Raw genomic sequence first — 13,684 nt, forward strand, 5'->3', positions numbered from 1 at the left:
TCTTAGTTGTCTACTAAACTGCCTTACCTATTTGTGATAACTATCCTTAATAAGTTTTGTTACTAAGTAGTATAGGAAAATCGATAACAATATTGTTAATGTGGATGTCTGTCCGTTTCCACGACTAACTGCTTAACCGATTATTTTAAAATTTTACATGGAGAAAGGTAGTTCAAGACCTGTTATTGAACATAGGCTACTTACTGTAGAGCATTTGAGACACAACAGATCAAATGTTCGACTTTATAACTTAATCTAAATGCTTAATGAGGTCAGTAAGAAACGTAAATTAACGCTGATTTATAGCAATCCTGTCTATTTTTTCGGCGTTCGTCGCGGTTGAAGTAACAACCCGTTGTGCTATCTTGATCAATACAGGTCATTGCTTATCAACGCCTTCTGAGTCTTTACAATTACCTAATCATTTTAGGTAAATACACTTGGTAGGAGTTCTGACATTACTAAGAAGCTAGTTTTGTACGAATAACTAACTAACTAACACACATTTACACAGATTTTTAGTTAAAATGTAAACAAAGCATCAATAAAACACATATTATGCCTCAATCATTTATATTCACAATTAACAGACCCTTAACTATAAACTTTTTACACAAAATACAATATATTGATTCATTATTAGTGACAACCGTATGCTTTCCATTTGTACATTCATACAAATACTATCTGTATGATACACTATCATTGTTACTATTAGAATAAAAGGAACCTAGCTGATTTTATTAAATATACCTGAAAAAATAAATAACACTTACTACCATAACATAACCACACAAAAGGCATTGAAGTGACTTTTTTTAAATGAGCAATATGTTGAAATTCATTCTTATGTACTGGTAAAGGCTACTTCCGTTTAGTGAATTCACGAAATTACATGTCTATATAAAAGAGCATTTTCTTCAATTAAAAATAGATACAATCTTAAATAAATATTTTGGCTTTTATTGCAGTAAACTAGCACAAAACTTATATGTCTGCTAACAAGTTTATCTAATAGCCTCTTCATTTTCCTGCTCTGGGCGGCGGCGCCAATCGAAGCCACCAGGTCTCATGTCGTTTAGTTCAGGGAGCTGACCATAGTCAGGCTCATCTGGAATACCATCCAGCAATTTCCTTCTGAAATAAAAAAAAAACAAAAGTATTTAATACTAATTACTAACAAATTATTTACTTTAAACTTAAGACTCCTTATTTAATGTATGCATACTAGCATATTGAGTGTCAAACAGTACATTATATTTTGGTTTGGCAATATATTGATTAATCCTTATAGTTAAACAAAAACAACTTACAAAAATCTTGGAGTCTTCAACAATTTTAGCCCTCCTCTTTGTCCTGGCAATACATCCTCCATGAAAAAGTAAATATGTCCAATAGCCATCCCCACTAAATCCACAGATATTGCATTTCCAAGCAGTACTGAGAAACCTAATAGCACCCAAGGAAGGTATGGAGCCTGTAAAATAGAAAGAGAGATAGTAGTTATTTTAAAATACAAATGTGCATTTAGTAGATTTTAATAAGAGTAGAGAGAGACAAAAGAATTGATCTACCAAGTGTTTTTTTTCAATACCACAATTATAGGCATGATAAACATTTCTGTTGCTATCTTCTTATGACTTATCTCAAAGATAATTATCAAAAAACTCAATACTTTGATTTACCTGGAAATTCATCAACCCAAAGAAATTCATTCTTACAAAGACATTTCGCCGAGACCACACATACACAATCATTATAGTAAATGCTTGACCTAAAAATAATAAATTAACAAAGAAAGCAAACAGCTGAAATAAACAGTTAAGGAAATTTAAAAATTCTTGGCAAACAAATCTTCTTTATTTCACTTTGGCAATGACAATAATGGTTGTGAGCCAACTATTATCTCATTGATATGTGAATTAAATAATATGTATTGTGCAGCATCTAACAAAGAACTATCTAAAAGACTATTAATGTAATCTATTAATATTTTAAAACAAAATAGGTATTTTAAGTTGATCTGCTTATGATAATTAAATCTAACCAGTTATTCTTTCTACATAAAATGTTGCAGATGGTACTGGTTGTATCAGACATGGACTAGTTACTATGTGTAAAAGTAAGCAATTATGTGCTTTAATACTTGATAGATATTATATATGTTTTTTATTTTTGTAAAGGATACAATCATCAGGACGCCTCCAAACACGAACATAACAACAAAATCAGCTGTTCTTCCTCTGAAAGAACCCTCTTCCAACATTCTACAATATCTGTAGGTGAATATCATATTGAAGAAAAAGTTGAACCCTAAATTCCCAAAGAACAAGAATGTGCTTATTAATCTCCATAGCTGGTACCTCCTCAGGATCAAATTAGGATTGAAATACAGCTGAAATGGCGAAACTAGGTCTAGTTGCTGTAACAAAAAGAAAATGTATTAAATTTCGAGAACTCTCAAAACAATTAATCGTTTTAATTAGGCACTTAATGACGAAGCAAAAGACACGTACGAATTAAAATAAACAAATAAACTTACGACAGCTAACGTGGTGACAACACAGGCGGTGGTATACGCTCTTGTCACAGGAGGTATGAGCATATACTCTTGAAGAAGTGTTTGATATGCCATTTTAATATTATTCTTCTATTACTTTATTCACAATAACATTCAAAAGGAAATAAACTAAGATAACGAAGGAACTGTTCGACTCGACATGATTGGGCCACATCAGAATAAAATTGTTCACAATAGGAACACTACGATTTGATGATTACATCAAACTATAGCAACAAGTAAACTTCGTTTCATCTTCCAAATGAATTTCATCCTGTAGAGAAAAGTTTAATTAGGGTTTATATCATCTGCTACTCTAATAAACGGCGTAAAATCTACAGAAACTCGAAATAATAAAAATATAAACTTACAAGACAGACAGAGACGGATGATGAGTGAACTGAACGATGTAATTGAATGAAATCTAATATTCTACAGATAGCATATATCATCTGTCACATATCAAATTTATTTTCTTTTTGGCAACATTGTCTAAAGAAAGACTATACAAAACATTTGCTAGGATTTTATTTCGATGTCTCCGAACGGGTTTGACTTCCTTTCCCATGCCTTCTATAGATTGTATGTGCAACCAACGTTATTTTAGCACAAGCAAATAAGCATAAAGTCTGTAAATCTGCTGTGATTGAAATTCAACTTGCCACCAAATACTTTCTTTATCTTGCCACATATGGATCAAACGGAGGAAAAGTGCTAGAGGGCTTGATCTTCGTTAAAAAACAGAAGGATATCGTAATATAAAGAAAAAAAATGGATCAAGATAATAATAATGATAGCTTTATTTATAAATAACAATATTGTACAAGTAGAATGTAAGAAGTGACTATAATCAGAATCTCTTAAAATACATAAATAGAGGCTACATCATCGTAATCATAAGTTCTCTTCAGAAATAGATCAAGTAATGATACTCCTGATATATTGCATAGACCAGTATTAATAGGGAGAGCTGTTAAGTTAACATAAAATGTCTTCCCTGGCTCCAGAGGTCCCAGCTTTTTATTTGAAGTGCCACACCAAAGTAGACTAGAATCTTGAAGAGAGCGTAATTTTAAAATTAAATCTAAGGTCCTTTCACTTGCATTGACTATTTTGCATTGGAAATCAAAAGGCTCATCTACAGATAGCTTGCTTGGAAGTTTTTCAAATGTCAGTCTGATATCACCATAATCAGGGGTCATTCTCTGTAATTGACTAGTTTGAAGACGACCCTTTTCTCCCAAGTTTGATCTCCACACTATATCTAATTTTCCAATATTTTTAGCAGCAGCCAGTAACTTTATTTCTTTTGAAATATTTTCTCTTGGTGTCAAGCAATAAAGATATTGGCAACTCTCTTGAGGTTGAAGCAATGTTACTTCTCCAAATACTGAAATAGTATTATTGATTTCATTCAAAGATTTCACATTAAATTGTTGTGAGCTTTCCAATGACACTTGTTCTAGTATAATTGGTCCTGATGTGATGTTCTGCACCTGAGCTTCCAGATAAACATCATCAGACTCAGCATTATAAAATTTAGTTTTAACATCCAGAGGTTTCATGACTTCAAACTTGAAGAATTTTCGGAATGAGGCCAGTGTATTGTAGTTGGACATGTATGTCACTTCACAGACAAGTATATGTGTGCCAAGGTCTTTGACCTCATGATGAATAACATCACTTAGAGTCTCATCAACATCAAGCATTGTGGGGGACAGATTCTGCTGAGTTGTCAATAATATTCTTTGAGAATTTGTTTGTAAATCAGCTTTAATTGACACACTTTGCACGGGTTGGTTGGTTTCATTGTGGACGCAGACGTAACAAGAGAACGTTTCTCCTAAATAAATATTTCCGAAACTTTGTGGGAGTAACAGAAACTGGCCAGCAGCAAGAGTTTCCATTTGAGTCACTGAAGTAGCATCATCTTTTAAGAAGTTGTTAAGTATGTTACCCGGTAAATCTTTAGAGTCACATGTGACGATTTTAGGGCTAACTAGAGCCGGTTTAGTCAACCTCATTACCTTCAATGCAACTAAATGTTCCACCACCTCCTTGGGATCCATTTTTGACGTAACTTTATGTTTTGGATGTAGAAAATAAGTCGGTTATGAATCCAATGTATTACTTCAAAGTGTAAACAATTCAATTTGCGCTTTAAATTCTATTTTAACCGTAAATTAATGGAATTACATTGTAAGATCGCAATCTCAATATTTTGTTTGACAATTGACATTACAAAAACATTGACAGTAGTGACATGTCAAATAATCAAAACTTTATATGGATGTTGCCAAGTTTAGCAAGGCCGATTTTTTGTTCTCTCAAAATGTTCCTATTATGCACTTATTCTGAAAAATGCTAATAATGAAGCAGATAGATTTTCACTGTTTTTATTTAGATTAAGGTAGGTACCTATACAAAGTAGATTTTATTTTAAATACAAATTGTTGCTACAATTTTCTGCATGACGTTCTCTTTGGCTTGTCAGAAATCAATTGTCATTCCTTTCAATTCTTTCAGCCAATGTCAATCAATTGTGGACTTGAAAGAAACGCCTGTCGTGATTTAGTTTATTAAAGTTTTATCTTCAAATAAATCAGTGGCGGTGTAATAAATAAAAACACTTAGCAAAATGGTTTTAACGAAAGAATACCGGATATGCATGCCCATGACGGTTGAGGAGGTATTTTTTTTCTTTATTTTTATTAGTGTACTGCTACTACAAAGGATTTACTGAATAACGAAATTAGTGTGTGTAACTCAATTACTGGGAATTTAAATGTAGATTCCGCTAGCTGTGTCAGATTTAATAATTTACTTGTAATAAATCATATGGCTTTCATTGGATAGGGTGACCACAATAATGGCCTTGGCTTACAAGCTTTATGTTTGTAGCTCCATACATAGTGTGGTGGTATAGTATGGCTGCGGGTTGACGTCCGCAGTGCGCATCAATTATATACTACTGGCTGTATATTTCCTATAGTTAAATTAGCTGCAGAAGCATAGATAAAGGTTCACCCTCTTATCTTTTTAATTGACTGATGTTCTTATCATTGTAGACACTACAAATTATGTAAACAGTCTAGCGTATATACAGTATGATGTGTGATACTTTGTCTATTTCAGTATCGTATAGGTCAGCTGTACATGATTGCTCGTCACAGTTTTGAGCAGTCGAGTGGAGGAGAGGGTGTAGAAGTAGTGGCTAATGAACAGGTCAATGATGAGATTAATGGCGTAGGACAGTTCACTGAGAAAAGAATTCATTTGTCCAGGTGTGTTTCCTGATATTATTCATTTTGAATAAGTTTATCTAATCTTTTATGTAAATGTATATAATAATCTCACTTATTAGATTGATATCTTGATGTATTTATCTGAACGGTATTATTTAATAACTCAGTCTTTTGTTGGGATGAAAATGGAACATGAACCATTTCCTACATTACTAGCCAGTTCCTATTTATTTTTTAATGTACAGAGTAGTTTGTAATGTTTATTCATTTATTAATGCAGTGTATGAGAGGCTCAACAGACAACAAGTAGGATCTACTTTAAGAGCACTTTAAACACTTCAAATGTTTCATGGATCAATAAAAACTAATGTGGCTGGACAGTTTTATCAGATAAAATATCTAGAGTTTGTTTAAAAAATTCCAAATTTTCTATTTATTTTGTACATTTATTACATGATGTAAAAGATAGCAATATCTTGAAATATTTTTTTATCAAATTGTGATTACGTATTGAATATAGGTCAAAAAGGAATATCGTCCCACATGTGGATTTATAACTGTATGTGTACTTAATATGGTATTACCGGTTGTTAATTAAATCTTTTTCCTCATATGTTTTACAGTCACTTGCCCTATTGGGTGCAGTCTTTGATACCAAAAATATTCTATGTTACGGAAAAGGCATGGAATTATTATCCTTATACTATTACAGGTAAATTTTCCAAAAATAATTATTAGAACACATTTGCTAATTATTTTTAATATTATACTCAAACATATTTTCTCTTTTCATGTTGAATCTACACAGAGTACACTGTAAGTAGTATTGTTTATTCACTAGTAGATAAAGTTTTTGGCTACAGGGCTTATATTTAGAATAACATTTTATGTCACCTTTGAATAAAATATACTTCACAATATTCATCACCAGTAAAAAAAATTCTTACCAATTCTTACTTTCTGATAGCATAAATGTATGTCCAAAAAATTGCTAATTAATACAACAAAATGCTTAATGACACAAGATTGAACATAATGGATGAAATATCATCAAATTATTTTTATGGTAGCTGTTTTGTATAAAAACAACATGTTTTTTTTCAGTGTTCCTTTATTCCAAAGTTCGCTATTTCCATCCAAACAAGATATGAAGACAACAATGGTACTACAGAAAATGTAAGTCATCATTAATCACAATATTACATTATATTCATGAATATTACTTGTTAAAATGAGATGTTAATCTATTATGAATTAAATAAAAAGATAATTTGTCAGAATATATATACTATACTAATATACTTATTACTTATATTACTTATCTATACTAATATTATAAAGCTGAAGAGTTTGTTTGTTTGTTTGTTTGTTTGAACGCGCTAATCTCAGGAACTACTGGTCCGATTTGAAAAATTCTTTCAGTGTTAGATAGCCCATTTATCGAGGAAGGTTATAGGCTATATAACATCACGCTACGGTCATTAGGAGCGGAGTAGCAACGAAAAATGTTATAAAAACGGGGAACATTTTGCCAATTCTCTTAGGTGACGCAAGCGAAGTTGCGCGGGTCAGCTAGTAATATTATAAAGCTGAAGAGTTTGTTTGTTTGTTTGTTTGAACGCGCTAATCTCAGGAACTACTGGTCCAATTTGAAAAATTATTTCAGTGTTAGATAGTCCTATTATTGAGGAAGGCTATAGGCTATATTTCATCACGCTACGACCAATAGGAGTGGAGTAGCAACGAAAAATGTTACAAAAACGGGGAAAATTTTGACCCATTCTCTCTTATGTGAGGCAAGCGAAGTTGCGCGGGTCAGCTAGTATTACATAATATTTATTTGACTACATAAAACATAGGATAATACTGGTAGATCTTTTTCTGTTACTTGTTTGTTCGATTCACTGTACTCGCGTTAATGCGTAAGTTTTAGAATAGATTTTATTTATCTTATTTATATTTCTAGTGTCTTGGCTTAACACCAGAGGAACTGGAGCAAAGGGAGGTGGATTTCTTGGACATAGCGTATGACGAGATCAAGCCTCACCATTACAAAGAGGCAGAAGATCCCAAGTTCTTCAAATCAGAGAAGACAGGCCGTGGGCCTCTGGTAGAAGGATGGAGGGACACCACTCAGCCAATCATGTGCTGTTACAAGTCTGTCAGCGTCAAGTTCGAAGTGTGGGGCCTACAGACTAAAGTTGAAGATTATGTTCAAGGAGTAAGTAGAATTTGAACTAATTTGTTTGCCTTGACAACATTTTGCGTGATAACGTGTTTCCCATTTGGCAAGATATTATAATCATAGGTTGCTATTTAAAAATAGATTAAGGTTCAAATTAGAATGTTATTGTACTATCAAACAAGACATAAATTTTTTCATCTCATTTCTCACGACATTCCTGCTAATGGATCTATGTTTGTTATTCTTTCATGCAAAAATGACTACACAGATTTTCGTGAAGTTTGTTAGACAGTTTGTTTTTAATCTGGATTAATAATGTCGCGGTCAGATCAGTAGTTATATGAAATGAATCACCCACAATAACATTTTTAAATACCTTTGTTTGTGGCTAACTATTGTTCTTTACAAAAATGCATGAAGATTGAGATCAAGTCATTGAGATGTTAAATACATCGTGAATAAGTCGAAGACCTTGAATGAAGGAGCATTTGAAACAAAACAGACTTCAATGCAACTGTAATTTGTGTTTACAATTCTGATTTGTTTAATTTTCTGTTGATAGTACGAAAATAGTTATTTTTTATGTTAGTTATTTTGTTTTATTTACCTAATAATAGTTTTCCTGTATAATAATACGTAATTACATATTCCTTACATTCCAGTTACTATTATCCTCTTTAACTATAATAGCTAACCTCATTTGGTGCCCTTAGGCTTGCCACAGACATATTTGGGTTGGTATGTTCGGTTCGACAGTATTTACCGAACAACAAAACCGACTGCACTTGTTCAGCTTGTGCCGATTGGGTAGCCCCTTCGGGTCAGATCATTACAATTCAGTTTTAACATTTAAACGCGGCGATTTCAAGCAACATTTTTCCCGAACATTCATCTACACATATTCGTTTTACCGCCTACACTGTGTGTAATAAGCTGTGTTGATTGCTAATGATTTCATGCGATATTTTCAGGCGATCCGTGAGATTCTGTTGCTGGGTCATCGGCAAGCTTTTGCGTGGATGGACGATTGGTACAACATGACTATAGAAGATGTCAGGGAATATGAACGTGAGATGCAAGCTAAAACCAATATCAAGGTACATTATATTGTCTATTTCTAATTAAACATGCCGAAAATGGTATTCTGACGCATTTGCGTTTATTTTTACATTAATAATGCTCCATTGTTATTCCGACCTACCTTATAAGTAAATAAGTATTTGTGGTCAAAATTTAAGCAGCTTAAGGGTACGATGAGACCACTAACATTTGTAACAAATTCTTTTAATTAAGAAGTCATTTATACTGTAGCTACATATCATAATTTATTTTTTTATTCCGATTCAGAATTATCTATAATGAAGACACTGTCTATTTGTAAAGAATTTATTAGATTTTAGAAGCACTGCTAAATGAAATTTATAAAGATTGTTGAAAAAAACATTAAATTCTAACATGATACATTTTCTTTCAGTTAAAGTCAACGATAGAAACAGCAGAGGAATCTAAAGAGGACAAGAATTCTAATTCATCAGTACCTCACACTCCTAAAACTCCAAAATCACCAAAGAGTACGACAAGCACTCCTACAGGAGAGGGCAGGTCGTGGTTCACCTGGTCTTAATTCCTCAAGGGCTTAGTTACTGGTACTGCCAGTCTTGTTTAGTCAATTATATTTATTAATACAACTCGTCGGAAACATTTGATCAACACCTATCCACAAACAATGCTCTCTTTGATCTTTCCTAAGAAAAACCTACAGCTGTAAAATGTTTTCGGCCAGTTGTTACTCTGCACCGTCTCGAAATTATGTTGTTACGCAAATTGTTGTCATAAATTGGTTCTAGTAGTTACCTTAAGTGTTGAATATTATGTTTAGTGGATGCATTCCGTAGTTTGTGTGTCGTCTTGTTAGTCAACTGGTTTCAAGCCCAAGGATAATGTTAGTTTGATCTCATCTTCCTGACAAGATAAAGTTTGTTTTATCAACTCGATGTGTTCACCTGTTGCCTTCGAAATATCTTCCGTGAATTTAATAGATCAACTTTATACTGCAACGGCAATGCGATTGAAAATGTAAGGTTATTATACCCGACGTTTCTATCCAATGGCATCGACCGCGGTCACGGGCTGACTAACGTCGGGTAAACAAATAAGGTATCATATTCTTAAATTTTTAATCACGTTTTAAAACCCGTTGCATTATAATATTATATGTCCAAGTCGCGAGAGTTTAATCTCGTTAGATTCAATTTTGTTCCTAGTTATTACTAAGTTATGTAGAATATTTTGTTTCAAACTGTTCTAGACAATTATTTAAATTTCTATACATCATAAGGACACCAGGTTTGACAGGGTATGTAGTAACCCTATGTGAAGTAATTATAAAGTTTACAAATTAGAGACAGTGAATTCAGATTGCTAGAACGCAACATAACTACGTGTAGAAGACAGAAATGGTCCTTATATTATAATTTTATTATAAAAAAAATACTTGACTTCCGAATTATACGCTTTACGCAAGTAAAAGTCATTAACAAAACTAAGAGGCGCATTTTGTTTCACATTACAATAGCGAATGGGTTTTTAATTATCTAATTATAATTAATTAAATATTGTCTATGACGAGGCTTTAGTCGATTTTTATCCTTATGTTAACTAAAGCTATTCTAGTTAGATTTTGCTACGACGAAACTTATAAACCCCGAGAAAACTATATTCCTATTTTTCTATATTAAGGCCTGTATTACTACTTACGGATAAGTATCTTTAAGATAACACGACAAATATATTCACATGTTAGGATAACCGGTACTTATCTGGAGGTTGTAAAACTGTCCGCAACTGTCAAATGTTGACTATGTGTTTGTTTTAGATGACTTTATGTTAGATGTTGTAGTTATCTGTTGTATGAGAAGTATCCTATATGGCCTTCACTATGTAGACAATGGTTGTACTCACTTTAAATATACTTGGGATTGTGTGTTATTAATATAATGTTAGATTGAAACGGGTATGTCGAATAAATACTAAATGTCACTATAGATTTTGTAAGGAAAGTGTGAAAGTGGTGGTAGAATTGCGAGTAACTGAAGTATGTCACTAATGTATTGAAACCGCAGTTACATATGGGCGATAACTTTGGTGGGTTACTAACTCTCTAGCAGAGAGGCCCAGTTTCACCACTTCTGGATATCTATTAGATACCTTACCTATCGGATGGCATTTTGACAGTAGTTTTCATACATTTACTGTTACTTCATATAACATAAAGGCAGAAAGGTTAAGTATATGATACTTCTTTACAGACTGTGAAACTGGCTCTTAGTCGTTGTTAGAATTACCGTTATAAGTAGTATAAATTAACAATTAATTAATTCATTGATCGCAAATATATAAGTTATAAATGTCATCTAACCTTATCAATACGTTGCTCCTCAATAAGTAACTGCGGTTTAAATGCGCAATAGCGTATTTTATCAACAGAAAAAGTAAAGCAAATGTTCGCATACTTACTTGCAAGTCTGCCTATCACTTTATTTGAAAAACTTGATGTGAATGTAAGCTGCAAAACATGTTTGTGGATATATGTGCAATATATATATTTTCTAGGAAATATGCTCGACCAAATATCTTATTCTTGTTTTTATGCAAGTTCCGATGTAAAATAGCTAATGTTGATTGTGCTTGGTTAGCGAATATATAGAGCTAGGCGCTTGTTACCATTGTATTGTGATACTGACTTCCTACGCTTTATACTCCGTAAGATATTAAGTACAAAACAAGTGATAATGTTTGTGATTACTTCAATGCAATACAGATTTACTTGTTCATCAGAAAAGATTAATTATGAACGATGTTACAGCTGTGCCGGCTTTTTTTGCTCGATGTGGCTGAAAATATTGTGAAATACAAAATTAATTAAAATTAGTTTCAGAGAATTTTATCACCAGTCAGTGAAAAATATGTTGCATATGATACTTTTAGTTCTAGTTTTGGTTATTTACTATTTAAAAAGTTATTATATTGATAATGATATTACCATTGGCATATCTTATGATTCTTTGTGCAACGTATGCTCTTTTCTGATGAAAAGTAAATCTGTATTTTTATTCAAATCATTAGGTTGCTCGCCAAAATGCGTTAGTTTATCACAACAAAAATAAGTATAACAATTTCACAAAACATTGAGATTATTCGGCCATAATATACTTAAAGTATAAAATCTTTATATATGGTGTATCAATTGGAAATATATAAATGGTGTATAAAATTGGGTACCTATTAAAATATGTATCGTGTATATTGGAATTTCATGTTACGTGTTATAATATCGTTGTGCTGAGCGCTTCAAGATAACCAGCATGTTGTCAAACAAATATAATGATTGTTTATCACATATACTAGTTTTATTTCTATACACCTGTGGTATATCATCTCTCAGGTTAAGTACAAACGTTGACTCATAAAAATTACTCATTCGTATCTTGTCATTTCTATCTAATCTCTTTCACATGGGTGGGGTATTTCAACAAATATAGATGGACTTTGCTTCCCTCTGTGGCGTGGTCGACAGTGGTATTAATAAGAGTGGCCAGGAGTTTCTTGCCAGCTCTTATCATTGGCCCTACCTTCCGAATTGGCGGTAAATTCACACTCTGTATCATTGACTATCATAATTCAGCATTCTACCTATATTAATAAATGATTTCATTTAGATTTTTGATAGTGTATCTGACTGCAAACCACGAAATCCACGGTCCGATTCCCGGGTCGTTAAATTGACATTAGGTACATTATTCTCAATAGTATATAGTAAGACATTTTGGTAACCTGTCCAGGTAGGTATATGTCGATAGGCTCACCTCTTATTATATGGGACTAAGATTGTTAATACGAAATGCGGGTGTACTTTATAGACCTCTGACTACACCTCCAGGTATAACAGGTGTAATATTACATATGTATCAATGAAGGAGGACTTTGAAATGATTGAATGGTAATCGGTAGGTATTCAGTGAATTCAAACAGAACTATAATGAATACCCTTCGACAAAAGATGTTACAATAATTGCAAAAATATTTTCACACGTAGCACACAGCTTTCCCCTCAAATATAATAACTTGGTATTCATAGTCGATAGGCGGTTGCCCTCAGGTAATGCCACCCATATAATTAACATACCCGAACGCCCTTGTAAGTGTCATTGAACTTTGTTAGGACGCGGGGTTACATTCTTATTTAGAAAGAAAAGTGTATGTACTCAATTAACGGCACGAAAATCTGCCAAGATTTTAATATTAAAATATCCCATCATTTTAGATATTTATAACTGCGGCAAAGTGCACTGAAGTCTTGTGCCCATAAATCTTGATGTTTACAATGTTTACTCGATTCTTCAACGAAGAACCTGTCTTTGGGCATTTCATAGCCATATCTATGTGAAAATCTTTATTACTAGCGTCAGGTAAATAACTATAGATACTATACCTATCTTCAGTAAGAATTGTGCGAAGTCGCTGATAGGTGAAATGTTAAGTGCCCCGTTTTTAGCGAAATGCGCCCCATCCACCCTTTCCGTGCGTTGTAGAGATTGTAGCTTGTGGGTCGAACCTTCGATACACGATTTGATATTGCGAACGCAAACGTTATTTGTATAGGTACCTATAACCACGTAGATGAAGACCAGGTTC

At 33.0% G+C, this 13,684-nt stretch overlaps 3 protein-coding genes across 4 annotated transcripts; 1 reads left to right on the forward strand and 2 right to left on the reverse strand.

The window, feature by feature from the left end:
• Positions 1–556: 556 nt before the first annotated feature.
• On the reverse strand, positions 557–3,026 carry Der-2 (Derlin 2). Of its 2 annotated transcripts, XM_076122245.1 has the most exons (6): positions 2,932–3,026; positions 2,543–2,834; positions 2,189–2,422; positions 1,686–1,808; positions 1,314–1,477; positions 557–1,137 (listed from the first exon to the last, which is right to left on the reverse strand). In XM_076122245.1, exons 2-6 carry the CDS (start codon positions 2,633–2,635, stop codon positions 1,008–1,010), a joined length of 744 nt encoding a protein of 247 aa, XP_075978360.1. In that variant the 5' UTR covers positions 2,636–2,834; positions 2,932–3,026; the 3' UTR covers positions 557–1,007. The 2 variants fall into 2 exon arrangements, with proteins under 2 accessions (XP_075978360.1, XP_075978361.1); XM_076122246.1 differs by lacking the exon at positions 2,932–3,026 and having other exon boundaries at positions 2,543–2,921.
• A 310-nt stretch (positions 3,027–3,336) lies between these two features.
• On the reverse strand, positions 3,337–4,803 carry LOC142978023 (trafficking protein particle complex subunit 13). Its single transcript, XM_076122243.1, has one exon. It carries the CDS (start codon positions 4,627–4,629, stop codon positions 3,421–3,423), a length of 1,209 nt encoding a protein of 402 aa, XP_075978358.1. The 5' UTR covers positions 4,630–4,803; the 3' UTR covers positions 3,337–3,420.
• A 263-nt stretch (positions 4,804–5,066) lies between these two features.
• Positions 5,067–12,389, forward strand: rdgBbeta (cytoplasmic phosphatidylinositol transfer protein 1). Its single transcript, XM_076121803.1, has 8 exons — positions 5,067–5,249; positions 5,696–5,844; positions 6,429–6,517; positions 6,614–6,621; positions 6,910–6,981; positions 7,772–8,026; positions 8,962–9,087; positions 9,465–12,389. Exons 1-8 carry the CDS (start codon positions 5,199–5,201, stop codon positions 9,612–9,614), a joined length of 900 nt encoding a protein of 299 aa, XP_075977918.1. The 5' UTR covers positions 5,067–5,198; the 3' UTR covers positions 9,615–12,389.
• The last annotated feature ends 1,295 nt before the right edge of the window (positions 12,390–13,684 follow it).

The sequence above is a fragment of the Anticarsia gemmatalis genome, chromosome 13 (genome assembly GCF_050436995.1).
Source record: "Anticarsia gemmatalis isolate Benzon Research Colony breed Stoneville strain chromosome 13, ilAntGemm2 primary, whole genome shotgun sequence".
NCBI classification, from domain to species: domain Eukaryota; kingdom Metazoa; phylum Arthropoda; class Insecta; order Lepidoptera; family Erebidae; genus Anticarsia; species Anticarsia gemmatalis.

Excerpts from the sequence above, each read along its gene's own strand:
- rdgBbeta (XM_076121803.1), top strand. The coding sequence starts at position 5,199 with ATGGTTTTAACGAAAGAATACCGGATATGCATGCCCATGACGGTTGAG. Across the intron at positions 5,845-6,428 it reads AAAAGAATTCATTTGTCCAG|TCACTTGCCCTATTGGGTGC; the intron begins GTGTGTTTCCTG and ends TATGTTTTACAG. Across the intron at positions 8,027-8,961 it reads TTGAAGATTATGTTCAAGGA|GCGATCCGTGAGATTCTGTT; the intron begins GTAAGTAGAATT and ends CGATATTTTCAG.
- Der-2 (XM_076122245.1), bottom strand. The coding sequence starts at position 2,635 with ATGGCATATCAAACACTTCTTCAAGAGTATATGCTCATACCTCCTGTG. Across the intron at positions 1,478-1,685 it reads TTGGGTTGATGAATTTCCAG|GCTCCATACCTTCCTTGGGT; the intron begins GTAAATCAAAGT and ends TCTATTTTACAG. Across the intron at positions 1,138-1,313 it reads TTGAAGACTCCAAGATTTTT|AAGGAAATTGCTGGATGGTA; the intron begins GTAAGTTGTTTT and ends TTTTTATTTCAG.
- LOC142978023 (XM_076122243.1), bottom strand. The coding sequence starts at position 4,629 with ATGGATCCCAAGGAGGTGGTGGAACATTTAGTTGCATTGAAGGTAATG.